Consider the following 19,187-nt stretch of genomic DNA (forward strand, 5'->3'; position numbering starts at 1 on the left):
TATATACGCACTTATCCTTTGACACAACGATCCTACTTCTAAGAATTTACCCTTAAGAAATACCTATAACAATATAAAAAATATGAACACACGAGGTTATTCACTGAAAGTTTGTTTTTAATTGCAAAATACTGGAAACAACTTAAATGCCCATACACAATAGTGACTGACTAAACTATGGTACATTCACACAGTGGGGTACAATGCAGCTATAAAAAAATGAGAAAAAGCTCTATGAGCTTTTACGGAATGATTTCCAAGATATACTTAAGCAAAAAACAAAACAAAACAAAGCTAAGTGCAAAGAGAATCTACAGTGTGCTACATTTCATGTAAGAAAGAAGGGGATATAAGAAAATATACATATTGCTGCTAATTTGTGCTAAAAGAAATACAGGAATGTGAGCCAGAAACTACAAGATTACCTACAGGGCAGAGGGTAGGTGGGAAGAAACAGGGGAGGAAGAATGAGAGAATGAGGAAAGAAGTAGGTGAGAGATGAGGTCCGGGGGAATGACACTTCTGAGTAAACTTTTTGTATAATTCTGATGTTTTGAACCATGCACATGTTTCACATACATACATACAAAAAAAAAAATTAAAGTAATTCAGAATGTTGGGAAATCCAAATGGAATACAAACAGTAACAAATGAGGCTAACTGTAATTAAATAATATAACCACCATGACGGATTGGGGAAAAAAGAGCTAACATAAGTAACTTTAAAAAAAGTATTTTGACTATGTACTCTAAAGCTAAGGACAAAAAGAGTTGTACACAATTACTGAACTCTAATTTGTAAATTTGTTTTTCACAGCAAGTATTAATCTGTTGTTGCATCACAGATTACTCCAACACTTTGTGACTTAAAACAACAAACACATATTATCTCATAGTTTCTATGGATAAAGAATCCAAGCATGGCTTAGCTGGGTACCTCTTAATCAAGGTCTTTCACATGGCTGCAACCAAAGTGTAGGCCAGGACTACAGTCATCTTATCTTCGGTTAAGGAGGCATCTGCTTCCAAGCTCATTCATGTGGCTGTTGGTAGCCCTCAGCTCCTCACTGGCTACTGACTGGGGACATCAGTTCCTTGCCATGTGAGTCTCTCTTTAGGGCTACTCAAAACATGGTAGCTTGCTTTCCCCACAGTGGGGGCTCCAAGAGGGAGAGAAAGAGGAAAATTGAGAAAGAGGTGACAATACTTTTATAATCTAATTTTGGCAATGACATATCACTTTTGTCATATTCTATTTGTTACAAGTCACTAGATCCACAGTTAAGGATAGAGGACTCTATAAGATCATGAATACCAGCAGGAAGGGATCAGTGGGGGACATTTTATAGGCTGCCTATCACAGTCTGCCTTCTAGCCCCCAATTTACCCCCTCCCACATGCAAAATACACTCACCTTCCAAGGGTGGTTTTGCAATTCTGAAACTACTTTATATGTATTTTAGGTTTGAGCAAATAAGTCATTAAACTGTAAATAATGAAAGCCAGGTTTCTTACTGTCAAAGAAAGGAAATATGAATCAGAAAAGAAAGAAGGTTAGCTTTAACCCTCTGGTGTTAGATTGCAATTTGAGGTATCATTATGACCTCATGGTTTTTAATATAAAGATAGATAGATATAGATGTGTGTATGCATATACACACGTATTTCTTAGATCTGTTTGCTGAGAGGGCCCAGAACTCAAGTCACCTGGTAGCATTGCGCACAGATAGTTCCCAGCTCTTGGTTTCTAAATATCAATTTCTAATAAACCAGTCTCCAAGGAACCAGGACTCTATGGAGAAATGGATGATTCCAGGGCTGAGACAGGGAAAATACAATACAAACTTAGAACAACTTGTAGTGCCAGAAAGTGAGGAAGTGCTCAAAATTAATCAGGGCGACATCAAAAGAACAGAGGAGCCAACATGAAGGAGCTCCCAACGGCCAAAATTGGGACAATTAGAGAAACAAAATGATTGCAACGGATTATAACCCATAGAATAAAAAAAAAAATCCATAAATTATACTGATATAAACATATAAGTTAATAAATTAACAAGTGTGTGGGGGCAAGTGGCAGCTCTTCCTTACACAGAATTCCAATTAATAAATGCAGAAGAAACGATGGAAATAGAAAAATCACCATTTGACAAATACTACAATAATTGCTGGAGGCAAGAACCATCAATGGATGCTAAAAGTAGTGGGTAAAAATATACTAAAAGGACAAAATATTTACATAGTCTCTTGTATGTCCCCACAAGATACTTATTAACTAAATTACAAAGCAAAAAATAGTAACTTTAAAGTACATAAACTGGGTCAACATCTCCTTAACCAAGTGATCAAAGTTAATATCACCAGTAATGAGATAAGTTGAAATCTTTATATAATGTATGAAAAAAGACACAACAGCATTTCTGAGGAATTCTTGCCAAAAAAGCATTAATTATGAGGAAGTATTAGTCAATCCTACATTGAAGGACATTCTACAAAATAACTAGCCAGTACTCTTCAAAAGTGTCTGGTCATAAAAGAAAAAGAAAAACTGAAGAACTATTCCAGGTTAAAGAGACTAAGGAAACATGATAACTAAATGCAATGTAGGATCCTGGATTGGATCTGGATCAGAAAAAGGACATTAGGAGTTTTCCAAATGTGAACATTTTACATAACCATCGTAGAATCATCAAAGCTAGGAAATTGTTGATAAAATACTATTAACTAATCTACAGAACCTATTTAATTTTGCCAATTATCCTTCTAATGTCAAAGAAAAAGGCATAGAGAAAAATCTGAGTGGAGTCAAAAACCAGATTTTCTAAACATAGCCCAGTGCTCCTTCTACTATCATATAAATTTACAGGTTTTATTTATAAGAATAAGTAAATTTCATTAAATAAGTTTAATAGTATGAAATTTTTTAAATGCATTAAATAAGAACTTTAAATATTAACTCATTACTTTTACATCATGGCATACTAGACAATACTAAAACAGTCACAAATTTGTAGTACAGTAATCGAAAAAATCAAATAAATAAAAAGATTAATTGAAATACTGAATAACATAAAATGCATTACTGCATAAACTATGATTATCTCCATAGCAATTCAAACCATTTTAAATTACAGGGCTTCTTACCACTGATGGATGGTAGTTTGGGAATGATTTAAAAACTTTTCATTTTTAGAAAGGCAATGTAGTTGGTAAGGGGAAGGAGATGAAGGGAGTAAGAAAGGAAAAGTATGTTGGCGAGGATCAGAAGAGAAAAGGAGGAAAGGAGAGAGTTAAGTAAAAGGGAGAAAAAGAGATGCAAAGCATATAGTTAAATAGCCTTTGGCTCTTTCTGGATCCTTCCCACAGAACATCTTTACAATATGCCACTGACATTAGAAGCCTCCCTTATGCCACAGTGAATCTCATTTTTTTCAGACAAGTAAAATATATCAGCAAGACCCTAAGGAGAAAGTTAAATCTAGGAGCTCAGCAGCAATCTTATGATGCCATTGCCCTGTCTTAATTGAAATCTCATTATCCACAGCATAAAATCTAAATGTCAGAATTTTATAAGAGCACCACAAGTTTTTTTTTTTTTGAAGGGATTATGTATCTTTTCTGAAAACATCTTTTTCCACCTTCCTTGACTGATCTTATAACAACCTTCGATTTTGTCTATATTGTAGACTCCTCTCTCTACTTACAGCAAAGAAAGAAGAATGGAAAGATCTATAGAATAGTCTCAGGAAGGTGACTTCCATCTTTCCTTGAATAAAACAAGGTACTTTTGTATTCTACCCTTAAAAGGGTAAAATTACTGTTTTAGATACAGCCCTATTTCCTACATTCATGTTGGGAACACTCTGATATGAAGAAAGGAAAGATCATCTCTTCCCCTATCAGAATATGGACCTGGTGACAGCCTGGCTGTCTGAAAATGTTTGGAAATCATGTATCTTAAGGAATCAGATTTGACCCAAAGATGTAAAAATTCAAAGAGGAATTCTCTGAGGGTAAAACACACATAGATTTGAGAAAGTGTTTCTAAAAATTAAAAAGGATATCTTTACAAAGAACAGAAAGTCTCCTAACCAAAGAGAGAATATCTGAATGAATACACATGCATGTATAGCACTTATCACATTTGGCATACATAATTTAAAGCCTTACAGATTTTCATATTGAAATAGCAAATGACTTCCATTTTACAGATGTATAGAAACTGACAAAATAATTCAGATAAGATAGAGTTTACCAAAGGTTATTTACAATTAAAAGCACTATCAATGTCTTAAAATTATTAATTTTTGTATTGTCATTTTAAATACAATCAATGGCTATTAGAAAGATTAAAATGGATTTAACAGTGTAAACAACAAATATCGATAAAGGCTCTCCTCCCCAGCAAAATATATAAACGCAGAAGAAAAAGCTAACACATTCCATCTGGTTTGGTAAAAAGATGATTAGGGTTTACTTCTAACGAGATAGAGCCATTATTTAGGTTTACAAAACATAGATTCAAATACCTAAAGCCACTTTTACGTTTCTTTCAAAATGTCCTGATACATCAAGTAGCATTCCTGTTTTTGGCTGTACATCATTGTCCTAATATAATTGAAGAGCTACTCAACAACAACAAAAACACCCACAACAACTAAGCACAGAATTTTGTTCACTGTTTTGTAATTCATCCATTGATAAAATAGATATTAAAAAAAAAAGTTAAATCATCACTCCAGAAAGACAGTAATTCCAATTTTGCTGGTCTATATCGGAGGTTTTTAATACAGTGAATCCTTTGTAGAGTCAATAGGTTTAAAATGGGTTTCCCTGCAAGAAAATGTACAATGTGGGAATATTGCCAGCAAAAGGACTGATGAAACAGAGCAACACCTAATCTTTATAAATAGAAATCATCTGTAAGATTCAAACTACTAGATCTATGAGGGGGAGTTGTTTCCAAAATGTATCATTCTTAATCCATATGAACTAATTAAAGTGAATTCTTCTGCCAATTTTCAAGTTGTATTTTATTATTTAAACTCTCTTAACGTGCACTGTATAGGTGATGTGACGTTTCACTGTGGAATTAAGTGGTAACTCTTGACAAAGCAGTTATTATCATGAGATAATTGACCTTATTTGAGAGTTAAGCATCCTGAGGCAAAGTGTACTTAATCCTGGCAGGTTAATTATCTAGTGATTATGGAGACTTGAAAGTTATTACTCTTAAGAACCATTTTCAAGATGACACTATTCAAAAAAATTCTTAATTTAATAAAAACGAAAAACAAGAATAATAATCAAGTTCTTTAGTCATGTATTGCGAGATAATGACTACAAAGCAGCTTGCATTAGCAGGCATCAATGGATAAAATTACCTGCATGTAGAATGCCCTTTATTAAGCTGATTACATGTGAGTATAGTTAACAAATGGTTGTCGCTGAAGGGAAATGTTTTAAACTTTGAAAATGTCAGAAATAAATTAAAAATACAATGTAACATTTAAAGAATTTATATCCTAGAGTAGTTTCAAAACTACCTTAACAAGAACAACCAAAAAATTCAGATGCGCAGTTTAAAGTACAAAATGCAATGTAATAGGATACCAAGAATTTTTAATTGAGGCAACATAGAAATTTATCTCTATGTATTTCTGAATCTCCGCTAAAAGTAAACTACGCAAATTAAAATCACAATGAGATGCTACTTCACACCCACTGGGATGGCTATTGTCAAAAAAAGGGAAAATAACAAGTGTTAGCAAGGATGTAGAGAAATTGGAAACCGTGTGCATTGCTGGTGGAAATGTAAAATGGTGCACCTGCTGTGGATAACAATTTGGCAGTTCCTCAAAAAGTTAAACATAGAATTATTACCATATGATCCAGCAATTCCACTTCTAGGTATATACCCAAAAGTCCTGACAGCAGGCACTCAAATAGATACTTGTACACCACTGTTCACGGCAGCACTACTCACAAAAGCCAAAAGGTGAAAACAAACCAAATGTCCATTAACAGATGAATGGATAAACAAAAGTGAAACTCTAACACATGCTACAACATGGATGAACCTTGAAAATACTATGTTAAGTGAAATAAGCCAGACACAAACACACAACTATCATATGATGCTACTTATATGAGGTACCTAGAATAGGCAAATTCATACAGACAATAGCATAGTAGTTATCAGGGACACAGGGGTGGTGGGGAGTTATTGTTTAATGTGTATAGAGCTTCTGTTTGGGATGATGAAAAGGTTCTGGAAATGGACAGTGGTGATGGTTGCACAACATCATGAGTGTACTTAATGCCACTGAATTGTACACTTAAAAATGGTTAATTTTTTGCTATGTATTTTTTACTATAATGAAAGAAAAAAGTAAATTACATCATTTAATAATTATACTTTGTTTTTATCACATTAATGTAGCAATGGTAATCATGTGGACATCTCTATTTTGTCTCAGGATGTGCCCAACCAAATATCTGCAGATATTCTTTAGAGAAGAATATCCTTTTCCCTGGGCAAATCAAACAGAAAAGAAATGGGGGGAGGGGTGAGAGATGGGAAAAATCTAGCTTGAAAGGCACTACAGTTGAGCCTGTAACACTAACAATGAAAAAAAATAACTATCTAAAATTAATATGTTAGGTATTATATTGTTTTGGATCTCAGAACAAGGGCTTTGCTGATTTATAATAAAATTGGTCAGTGTTACTGAATATTAGAATGTGTGAGAAAATGAATCCTTAGTTTCTTTTAAAATATTATAAGAAAAAATTTACAAGATCATCTAGTATTTCTACACAAATCCCTCACTTTACATATGAGGAAATTGAAGGAACAGTAGTTGGTTAATAAGCCAGCAAATTGATTAAGGAAAAAAGTCTAAACATTTTATTAATATATAAAGATACATCATTTGCTAATATTTAAAGTAGGGTCAAGACTTTTAGTGTGTACCTTAGGATTGATATTCTAGAGTCTTTCTTATAGAACCAGATCCATAATTCATAGTTTATGAATTCCAGTTTGTTTCTTTAAAGCTGAGTGAAAACTTCAAGACATCTATGAAGCACCCATAAGTGTAGATATTTACAGCTTTTCTTCTTCCTGAACTTTTATACTTTTGATGCCCACATCTAATGCAAGGGCAACTTTTTAAAGCAATTTGTCTTTACTGAGTTTTGTACCCAAACAATTCATTAAACTAATTCTCATTCTATTTGCACTTACCTTTTATCAGATTATATAATAATTAAATAATTATATAATGAAGACAAACTGCATAAAAAAGGTTTAGAAACAAACTGACTCTTGGTAAACAAACAACTTTGTGGGAAGAGAAGTAACGTGGTACACCAGAGAATAGCCTAACAGCCACAAGTTTTCTCTCAGTCACTTGGCACTCCTCATTATGTTTCATCAAGGGAATGGGGAGTGCAGGTTATCTAAGCAAGTTAGTTAAGTGAAACTTAAGATGGGAATAAGATCAACACTCCTAATAAAACTACTAACACCACCAAACAAAAACTGAGTACTTTCTATGAGTCAAGTTGAAACTTTACAAGCATTAGAAAACCAGCCACAGAACTGTTGTGTAGGTTAAATGATGGTTTTTGTGGATACCCTTTGTAACTTTAAAGCATTATTCAGTGGTAGGGTATGATAATTTTTAATAGTCTGTAAAGATTAAAACTCATGATCAAAGCACTCCTCCTCTGGCTTGATATCATCATTGAAATATAAGGGGATTTTTCATGCAAGTAACAGAAATTTGATACATGGTGAACAAAAAAATAAAATGTTGGCACTTCATTTTAACATTGGTTCTTTAGAATTTTTTATTTGAATGACTCTAAATTAATTTTTCCTATTTTTAAACTTACAAAAATGAAATCACACAGTATTTATTCATTTAAAATAGCTTTATGAGGTATAATTGACATACAATAATCTGCACAAATTAAAAGTGTATAATTAGATAAATTTTGACATGTATAAAATCTTGAAACCACAACCACAATCAAAATAAGGAACACATTCATTACTTCCAAAAGTTTCCTTATGTCTGTCTGTGACCATTGCCTCATAGCACATCTCCATCCCAGGGCAACCCTGGATCTGCTTTCTGTCACTATAGATTAGTTGAATTTCCTAGAATTTAATTTAAATAGAATCATACAGAATGTACTTTACTTCTGGCATCTCATCTTTCACTCAGCGTAAATATTCTGAGATTCATCCATGTTGGTGCATGTATAAATAGCTCACTTCTTTTATAGTTGAGTAGTATTCCACAGTATGGATAAATAACAGTTTCTTTATCCAGTCACCAGTTGATGGACATCTGGGCTGTTTCCAGACTTTGGGTATTACAAATAAAATTGCTAAGAGCATTTGTGTATGTCTCTATATGAACATATGCTTTCATTTCTCTTGAGTAAATACCTAGGAGTGGGATAGCTAGGTCATATGGTGGGTGTATATGTAACTTTGTAAGAAACTGGAAAACTATCTTTCAAAGTAGATGGACCATTTTACATTCTCACCAGCTGTATATGACAGTTCTAGTAGCTCTATATCCTGCCAATATTTGGTATAGTCACACTATTTAATTTTGGACACAAACAGCTGTGCAGTTGTATTTGTATGAACTGTAGTTTGCTTTTTGGATGTGGATATTCAATTGCTACAGCATGACTTATTTAAAAAAACTACTCTCCACGGACTGGCCTCTGAAACTTCATTGAAAAATCAATTGTGGGTCTATTTCTGGACTATCTCTTCTGTTCCATGGATCTATTTGTCTGTGTTTAGGCCAATGCCACATTGTATTGATTACTGTAGTTTTTGTATAGTAAGTATTGAAACCATGGAGCGTAGGTTCTCTGATTTTTTTTTTTCCCCCAAAGTTGGTTTGGTTATTCTAGTCCAGTGCTTTTCCATATGAATTTTAGAATAAGCTTGTTGACTTCACCAAAAAAACCTGCTGTGATTTTGATTAAATTATGTGGAATACATTGACCAATTTGAGGAGAAATGACACTTAACAGAAGTGTCTTAAAATCCATGAACATGCTATCTATTCAGTTCTTTAATTTTTCTCAGCAATGTTTTGTAGTGTTCAGTATACAGGTTCTGCACATCTTTTGTCAGATCCCAAAGTACGTCATATATTTTTATGGTATCAGAAATAGTATTTTTAAATTTCAATTTCTGAGTGTTTGCTGCTAATTTAATATATGGAAATACAACTGGTTTTTGTATTTTTATCTTGTATCCCACAACCTTGCTAAACTCACTTTCAGTTCTCATAGCTTTTTGTTGATTTCATAGGATTTTCTACAAAGACCATCATGGTGTTTGACAACAGGGACAGTTTTACTTCTTCCTTTCTAATCTGGATGTTTTTCATGCCTTCTTAACACTGCACAATGTTGAACAGAAGTGGAGAGAGTGAATATCCTTACTTTGTTCTTGATCTTAGAGGAACGTATTCAGTCTTTCATCATTAAGTATCACGTTAGCCGTACATCTTTTGTGGATGTCCTTTATTAGGCTGAAGAAGTTCCTCTCTATTCCTAGTATTCTGAGGGCTTTTATCTGGAATGGATCATGGATTTTGTCAAACGTTTTTTCTGTGTCTGTTAAGATGATCATGTTTTTTTCTTTTTAGTTTTACCAAGGTGAGTTACATTGATTGATTTTTTAATGTTAAACCAACCCTGCATTCCTGGTCATGAGGAATTATCCTTCTTATATATTGTTGGGTTTGATTTGCTAAAATTATCTTAAGAATTTTTCATTTAAGTTTATGAGGACTATTGGTCCATAGTTTTCTTTTAATTCTTTGTTTGGTTTTGGTAGTGTTTCCCCCTCTTCAATTTGCTGGGATAGTTTATATAGAACCGGTATTATTTCTTCCTTAAATGTGTGGTAGAATTCAACACTGAAGCAATCTGGCCCTTGACTGTTCTTTGTGGTAAAGGTTTTAACTGAAAATTCAATTTCTTTAATAGATAACCTGAATAGCTCTATTGCTATTTCTTCTTGAGTGCACTTTGGTACTTTATGTCTTTCAAGGAACTTGTCCATTACATAAAAGTTGTCAATTATATTGGAATAATATTGTCTGGAGGGATCAGAGTAGTTTCTACTCGGGACTAATTTTGTCCCATTAGTGTTCTGAGTATTCTATTTGAAGCCCCATGAATTATGAGGTTATCAACTCTGGCTAGTGGAACAAGAATGTTATAGGCCCTATGTGTACTCAGGATTATTCCCTCTAATCTTTTCAGGTAGTTCTTTTCCTGCCTTCATAAGTTTCCTCACAAGTATGCACTGATCAGTACTCAGCAGAAGACTTGGGTGGGATGACTCGGTAATACTCCTGTGTTCTCTCTCTAGTAGCTCTTTCCTCTCTGGTACTCTGACTTGCAAACTCTAGCTGTCAGATTTCCTGAACTTTCAGCTCCTTTTCCTCACTTCAAAAGAGACTGCCAAGAAGGTTCCCCTCTTTGTGATGTGGCCTGGAAATTCTGTCTAAGCAGTAAGCTAGGGTAATCATGTGGCTCACCTTGTTTATCTCGTCTCACAGGGATCACTGTCTTTCATTACCTGTGAAGAGACAGCCTTGGTGGACAAGGTTTTTTGTTTTTTTTTTTAATACTAAGGTTATCAGAAAAGCTTTAAAGCATGATTACTAGCATATGACCCTCTGAAAAAGGGAAGGTGGCATCAGGTAGAAAATAAGAGCCAAGTGCGTTTGGTTGAAGCTAAGTGCTGACATTTTGAAAATTTATACTAAGCACAGTAGATTTTATTGTATTTTGGGGGGAGGGTAGATAAAACAATCCTATATGTATTCCCTGAGAAATATATTTTACATTTCATAGCATTTTAGAAATAAAATGTCTTTTTTGCCTGAAGAAAATTTATTACTACAGTATTCAAGGAGAAGAACAATGAGAGATGAGATTAAAAAGATAAAGCTCACAATATCATACTTGCTTTATATAATCAAATATGGTATCATTTATATTTATCCTTATTAAATTTCATCACTCAACTGATACTTCCAGTCTATTAAAATTTTTAAAAGTCTCATTTTGACATTCAAATTACTTGGTATTTGTTAAGGTATTGCATTATTTGCATTCTCTGTATTTGTATTATCTGCAAATACAGCTTTATCTGAATCATTGATAGTTTAGTTGAGCAAAGCTCAAGGTAAACACTGAGGCATATCACTAGAAATCTATTTATCAGCAGACTTTTTGAGACTGGTTTAATAAAATATCAAATATATCTAATTGCCCTATATCCAATGTTTATTATTCTATAATCTGTCTTACGACAGATCATCTCAAATATCTACACACCTGTTTATTGGTCTGCCATAATAGGTACTACATATCCGCTGAAATGAAATCAAATGAATACTAATCACACCAAAAAAGTAAAAAGTTGTCCTGACAAGACTTGTAGCCATGTAGCAGCTTGTAATTTTACCACTTCCTCTTCTAGGTAGGAAAAAAATGATTCCTTTGATTCCTTTAATAATCAATACTAAGCTCTAGTCAAACTGCAACTTTACTGCTTTGTAGAATCAATCTATTTTTAAAATGTGGTAAAATATATGACAAAATTTTACCATTTTAAGTGTTCAATTCAGTAACATTAAGTACATTCACAATGTTGGACAACCATCACCACTATCCATTTCCAGAACTTTTTTGTAATCCCACATAGATGTTTTGTACCCACTAAATAATAACTCCTAATTTCCCCTTTCTCCCAGTGCCTGGTAACCACTATACTACTGTCTGTCTCTGAATTTGACTACTCTAGGTACCTCATATAAGTGGAATCCTTATAGGAAAATCCAATAGCTGTCTGTTTGTGTATGGCTTATTTCACTTAACATAATGTTTTCAAGGTTCATGTTGTATCACTTATCAGAATTTAATTCCTTTTTAAGGCTGAATAATATTCCATTATACGTATGCACCAACTCATTCATCTGCTGAGGAATATTTGGTTTGTTTCCAACTTTTGGCTATTGTAAATAATGCTGCTATAAGCATTGGCGTACAAGTACTTGAGTCCCTGCTTTCAGTTCTTTTGGGTACGTACCTAGAAGTGGAATTGCTGGATCATATGGTAATAATTCTATGTTTAACTTTTTGAGGAACCACCAAATTGTTATCCACAGCAGGTACACCATTTTACATTCCCACCAGCAATTCACAAGGGTTCCAATTTTTCCGTATCCTTGCCAACACTCATTTTTTCCATATTTTGATAGCAGCCATCCTAATGGGTGTTAAGTGGTATCTCATTTTGGTTTTCATATGCATTTCTCTAATGATTAGTGATGGTGAGCATCTTTTCATATACTTATTGGCCATTTGTATATCTTCTTTGGAAAAATGTTTGTTTAAGTCCTTTGACCATTTTTGAATTGGATTGCTTTCTTGTTGTTATGTTGCTGAGATACATATTCTGAATATTAATCTCTTATCAAATATACCATTTGCAAATATTTTCTCCCACTCCATGAGCTGTCTTTTCACTTTCTTGATAGTGTCCTCTGATGCACAAAAGTTTTCAATTTTGATGAAGTCCAATTACTTTTTCTGTTGTTGCCTGTGTATTCAGAGTATTTTTTTTAAGTGATGACTATTTTGATATCATCAGCATTTTCTGCAAGCCTAGTCATTCTTGGGCCTCTATTCTTTTCTATTCTCCTAAGTCTCTACCAAACTTTTAGCATTGTTCCCTGTTCTATAAATGCTTTCCATCTTTTTTACACGTGTTTTACAAATGTGAGCTCTTATTAAAGAGTTTTCTGCGCACTCTGCAATGTTTTTTTTTAAGGCTCCTCCCCCCCTTTTTCCTAATTATGGTCATTTGGAATTATAAAATCAGAATTGAATTTTTGCTGGTATTCAATCCTCTCAAGTTAACTCTACTTCCAAAGTCTCATTCTTTGGAATCATATTTGTATTTTTAAAAAGTTTTAAACTTTCTCTTCTTAAAGTCTAAGAGTATATATTTAAGTATTGCCAGTCTGATCTTTCCTGACTATAAAGAACTCTGAGTTCAAGTATCAATTTTTCCCAAGGATTCTCAGACTACCATACTGATGACCAATTCTTTCATGTTATTTACAAGGCTAGAGTAGCACTTTCCCTAGTTACTTCCTTTACCTTTCAGAAAATAAAACTGGCAATAAGGAAAATCTAAAACATAGATTTTAGTCAAACGAGACTTCCAGCAGATACGTAGGAGTTTCAGGCCTTTAGCACTATTTCTTGCCATTATGTCAGTTTATGAATTGTCAGGAATGTAAGATTTCTTTCAACTGATTAGTGCCTTTGAAGATATTGACACCATATTATTTCTACAAAACAACCAGGTGACCTCATATTATTTCCAGGTCAAATTTTATGTCATTCTAGGCAGACAACACAGTTACCTTATTTAGACACAAAATCAGTGAATATAATTGAACTATGTTCAATATAGAATCAGAATCAGAACGGACTTCTGGGGTAATTAATACAACACCTTCCCTTCACACAAAAAGACCCCGAGATTCATGAAAGTTAAGTGACAGTGCCTAGGGTCACATGAAGAGACACTGAAAGTCTCTTTTCTTTTCTATTTCATGGATTCTTAAAGTCTACAGGTTAAACAGAAGTTATAAATATTAAATGAGCAAAAAAAAAAATATTTTCCACTAATTTAGAATAAAAGAAAGTATATTCTTTGTAAAAAGAAAAAGCTGCAAAAGTTTAAATGAAATTCCATTTCACCACCTTCAAATATAATACACAAATATCAGCAAAAATGATACTACTAATAAATTTAATACAAATGACAATATACCAATATTTACTAATAATTTATCAAATTAAATTAAATAGACTCACACTTTGAAGAACTACTTAACTTCATAAAACATTTATTTTAGACTAGATGTCCCTTACCTTAATCTGTGAAAATTTCAAAAGAAAACATTATTTTATTGGTCAGAAAACAAATCAGTTGATGTCAGGATGAGGGGAAGGGTTGACTGAAAGGGGTGATTAAAGTGTTTTTTATCTTGATTGTGGTCATGGTTACATGTCAGGTATGCATTTGCAAAAGATCACAGAAATGTACAGTAAAAAGAGTAAATTTTACTGTATGTAAATTATAAACCTCAATAACCTAACCCTTAAAAAACCAATGTTTTACTATATAAGAAATTAGTATATATTGAAGGAAATACTAAAAATACTGAATTAGAGTGATCCAAATTGAGGCACTCTTGTTGCATAATTCTCAAGTATATTTATGCAAATATTTTGCTTTTTATTTATATATTTCTAAACTTATCCACAAACCAGAAAAATGAGGTACTTCTTTAAAAAAAGTAACTTACCGTCTCATTTCCAAAAAGTATGTCAACATGAGGCATAACTTTCATCAACGATTCCTTGAAGAACTGACTAATAAATGGTGCAGACAGATTCAAAGTGAAAATTTTGTTGTTTTCAGAAGCCTGGCGAGCCACTTTTAGTACCGACTCTGGGGAAACCGTAAGAAAAAAACCCTGGATAAAGGCAAAAAGGAGGGGAAATTAGAAATGCAATCTCTACAGAGTCTCTCTCAGTGAGAATAAAGAAATCTATACAAAATACAGAAGCCTATATAATACAAACTTTAAAATACAGTTATAAAATGCAAGGCAGAAAATAGCATTTGATTCGGAGAAAAGTCTATCATATGAGTACTACGGGCCTGATGCATGCCATTACATCACAGTATAACACATTACTTATTTCATGTTAGATTGAAAGAATTTGGGGAATCTATATGAGAAAAAATATTTTAAAGGTCTCATTCAAGACAATAATTACATTTAAATTAGAAATAATAATGAAGGCAGATTGAATCCTTCCACCTTCTTATAAACAGTTTGGATTTTTGTAAGTGATATGGTATTTATTAAAAAATAAAATTAGTTTAAAAATGAAATTAGTTTACTAAGCTCATAGCTTGTTACCTTATGAAACATCTAAACTGATTTTTTAAGGAAGATTCTAAATTAGAATTTTCAAATAATGAGAAAATAATTCAATAATGAAATAGAAAAATATTTTAATTAAAATTTCATGTTGGGAAAGCTATACTTTAAAATGCTATTTATCTATATCTTAATCATTAATAAAAGTCTTTTAAAAATACATTTATGCTTTCTAGATGAAATAAACTATAAGCAAAGACAATGGATGCTCATAAGGAAATTGGTTTGAATAGTGCACAAGTGAGTGAAGGAATACACAAAGGGCTAAGAGAAGATAAAGTTGAGAAGGCCAGCAGAGTGAAGAACATAAAGTAAGTTAGGAGTCTATTAGGTGGGGTGCGGATGGATGATGGGTAATGAAGTTTTCTTGAAAGAAAGGAATAACAAGCTTGTAAGAAAATTTAGAGGAATGTTAATCTGGACAGCAACAATTCAGCAATAGTCAAAAAAGGCCTGCATTTGGCTCTGTAAAAGGAAATCATACCGGGAGTATTACATTCTAGACTTAGCAATTGTTTAAGATTGTAGGAGACAAAGGAGAAAAGAGTCAAAAGATGATGGAGATTTTGAATTTGGTTTTACCATTAATAGAATTAGAAAAATCCAGAATAAGACCTGGCTTAGATGTAAAGAGAGAATATTTAGTTGTGGTCAGACTACATTTGAGGTGTTAAGGGACTTCCAAATATATATCAGAAAGTTGGACTCACGAGAAAAGCCACGGAAGAAAGTGATGGTAAAAGTGGGGTAGTAATTACCAAGGAAGAGAACGCAGAAAAAAAAGAGGGCAAAAGGGAGGATGGAAAAGAATAAAAATCAGAGGGCAGAGGAAAGGAAAAAAGTAAAGGAGAGAATAAGAGGAAGGCAAATGAGGACAGTAGAAGTGACGACAGAGAAATCCAACAAGGGAAATTTCAGCAAGATATTTAAAGGTACCCAGTGCTATCAATTGGTAGAGAAAGAAAGAACTGAGCAAAAGCCACAGGATTTGATGAGGAGGAGAAAGTACATATGGTATGAAGGTAAAAACAGACAGTTGTTACAGAAAGAATAGTGAGAAAATAAGGGCAAGGATTATAAATTATATTGAAAGCTTTATCAGCAAATAACAGAATCATCAGAAAATTTACTACGCAATTCTTGTGTTCCAAGCACTATACCAAAAACTTCTTGTATATTAACTCAGTTATTATCATTTTTTCCTTATATCAAACCCATGAGGTGGATACAGTTATTATTCCCATTTTAGGAATAAAGAAGGCAAGATCGGAAAGTTTAGAAATGTACTCCAGGTCATACAGCTTACATGTGATGGAACTTGGATTCAAATGACTCCAGAGATAATGTCCCTAGTTTGAGCAGATAACAGAGAAGAAAAAAGCAGCAAGATATTTTTAGTGGGGGAGGGGGAGAGTTGTTTTTAAGAACAGGGAAAGTTTGAGCATTTTTGCTCTTCAATGAAAAGGATCTAGTAGACAAACAGAAAAATGAAGAGGCAAGTGAGGGAGGATTAGACAGAGCAAGGAACCAGAGGAAGTGATGGCAATGGAAACCAGAAGGGGAGAAGAGCTAGCTTATAAATGGAAAAAATAACCTTGAAAATACAAAAGAAACTTCTAAAAGTTACAAAAAAAGCTACTGAAATATTCACTTACAACTAAGGGACTAACCACTTCCATCATGCAAACTTTAAGAAGTTTAAAAAGAAAAAAAGATTTTTTCTTATTACTTTCAAGTTCCAAATTGAATACTAAAATAATACTAAAAAATTAATTTTGTAGCAGAAGTCACGTGTGCTGAGATTCCTCTTTGAAGGGTTTATTGCCCTTATAAATTCTGAGATATCAAGAGAGAATTTTACACTGTAATTGTCTCTTATTAAAGTATTGCTAATAAAATTCTAATAAAAATGTTTTCCTATCACAATAACATAATATTTTCTCACCATTTAAAAATTCCAATCCATTAATTCTTTACCAATATTCAACAATTCTAAAAGGTAACAAGTCTTTGTCTTAGGTAACATTATTTTAAAAATGTTTTCCTCTTACTTTTTTAACCTACTACCATGTCACTTGTAAACTATGAGCATCCAAACTGCTTTCTTTGCTATTTCTGTCACTTGGAGAATTAAAATGAACAGTTTACATAGGATCTTGTCTCCATAGTAATGTGTATGTACTTGCTTTTTAGTCTTTCATTTAATGAGGAGAGTTTAAAGCTCCCTATCCCCATTTCTCCCCAAACTGTTCCAGCATGAAATAAAAACCTCCCAGAGCTAGCATTCTGCCAGCTGTGGATTAACCACAGACAGCCATAGTATGGTCTACATAAATAGTAACCTGGTCAAATAATTAGGCTTCTCACCAACTTCAAACTGAAAATTTGATCTGTGCTAAAATACATCTGATTGTAATTTAAGGTACAGAACAGTATGCCTCTGGAGTCTAAATTTGGCCTCATTCCAAATGTGTGTATGTTGTATGTGTGTTTTACTTTAAAACGCAACACAAGAGTATTGTGATGTGGATAGTTTAACTTCCATTTTGTTAATTTTACAAAGAATACACAAAAAACCGTCAGCTTCTAAATGAGGCAAATTCACAATTTAATTTCATTTTTGAAAGGTCTCTTGTTTTTCTTTAAGTAAATATTTAGTATTTAAACAATTTAGGATTTGTGCTCTGTTGGAGTGCAAAGACTTAAAACTGATGCCAGCCATAATTTTTCTTCCCAGATTTATATCCTTTGCTAGGCCACATGTTCCAGACTGCAGTATCACCAAAAATATAAAGTGTCATTATAAAAAAAATTTTTTTTCAAGTGTCAGGTTTGCAATGAAAACAGACCAATAGTTTATATGGCTATAGTTTAGAAAAATAGTCTATATTATCAACAAAATCTTGTGATTTTTTAAATTAGGGATTTCAGTCTACACAACAGTGAAATCTGCTACTATTTGTCCCTATGAGCAACCAAAAGCAAAGCAGATTCTAACATTTAAGAGGTTAGATAATATTAATCTGAACTGAGAGTAAGCAAGACAATTTTATCCATTAAAATGGAAAACAAAAATGCAGGAGTAGGAGGGATGGGAAAAGACTAAGGCAGAGTCGAAGAACCATTTTAGCAGAGCCAGTCATAATGCTTGGAAATCTCAAATACATACATAGATTTGTCATCCAACCACTCTAAGGATTTCTCAGGGTAGTTTAAACACAGGGGAATGAGGGAAATTAAACTGTTTAACATACTAAAAGAAAAAGAAAGGAATTACTCTTTACTAGGGTTTACCTTAATTCAGGGCAATCACTTGGGGTTCTTTTTAATTGTCCTTACCTTACCTAAGAGCACAAACTGTTTTTATTTTTATTTATTTATTTTTTTTAATTTTTATTTTTGTAAGGAAGACTGGCCCTGAGCTAACTTCCATGCCAATCCTCCTCTTTTTGCTGAGGAAGACTGGCCCTGGGCTAATATCTGTGCCTATCTTCTTCCACTTTATATGGGACGCCACCACAGCATGGCCTGACAAGTGATGAATCCAGGATCCGAACTCGGGCCGCCAGTAGCAGAGCACGCACACTTAACCTCTACGCCACGGGGCCGGCCTCCAAACTCTTTTTATTATTTCCATCAAGTATCTGAGGAATAGATGCATGTGTGTGTACATATACACCTACGTAAATTTTAGGGATTTATAACTCTTGGAAGTTTAAGAATATTGATTCAAAAGGAAATAAAGCTATGTAAAGTAATCATACCTTATAATTATCAATTGTGAATACACAGTGATACAGAAAAAAAAGGTCTTTTGTTTAGAAAAATACTCTGATCAGAATATAACAGGGCAGAAATGGACACTATTTTGAAACATTCAGAGAGTGGATTTTAACCTATTTGGCTCTATCTAGATGCACATATGTAGAAAATTTTATATGCAGTGGCAGTAGGGGTGGGTCACTAACCCCATGAGGCACATCTATAAGTAATGGATAAGCACTGGATTTGACTGAAGGTTAAGAACTTGTAATTTAGTTTGTTTTCTCAAAAATACAGAACCACATAAATTCTAATTTATTTAAAGAGCTTGAT

General features: G+C 33.2%; 1 protein-coding gene across 3 annotated transcripts in view; it reads right to left on the reverse strand.

Moving 5' to 3' along the window:
• ADK (adenosine kinase) overlaps nt 1-19,187 on the reverse strand; it is a 544,441-nt gene that overhangs the window by 145,048 nt on the left and 380,206 nt on the right. For all 3 annotated transcript variants that reach the window (XM_058543130.1, XM_058543129.1, XM_058543127.1), the window contains exon 7: nt 14,448-14,618. In XM_058543130.1, coding sequence (XP_058399113.1) covers nt 14,448-14,618 — 171 coding nt within the window. The remainder of the gene's footprint in view (nt 1-14,447; nt 14,619-19,187) is intronic.

This window comes from Diceros bicornis, chromosome 6 (genome assembly GCF_020826845.1).
Source record: "Diceros bicornis minor isolate mBicDic1 chromosome 6, mDicBic1.mat.cur, whole genome shotgun sequence".
Lineage (NCBI taxonomy): Eukaryota > Metazoa > Chordata > Mammalia > Perissodactyla > Rhinocerotidae > Diceros > Diceros bicornis.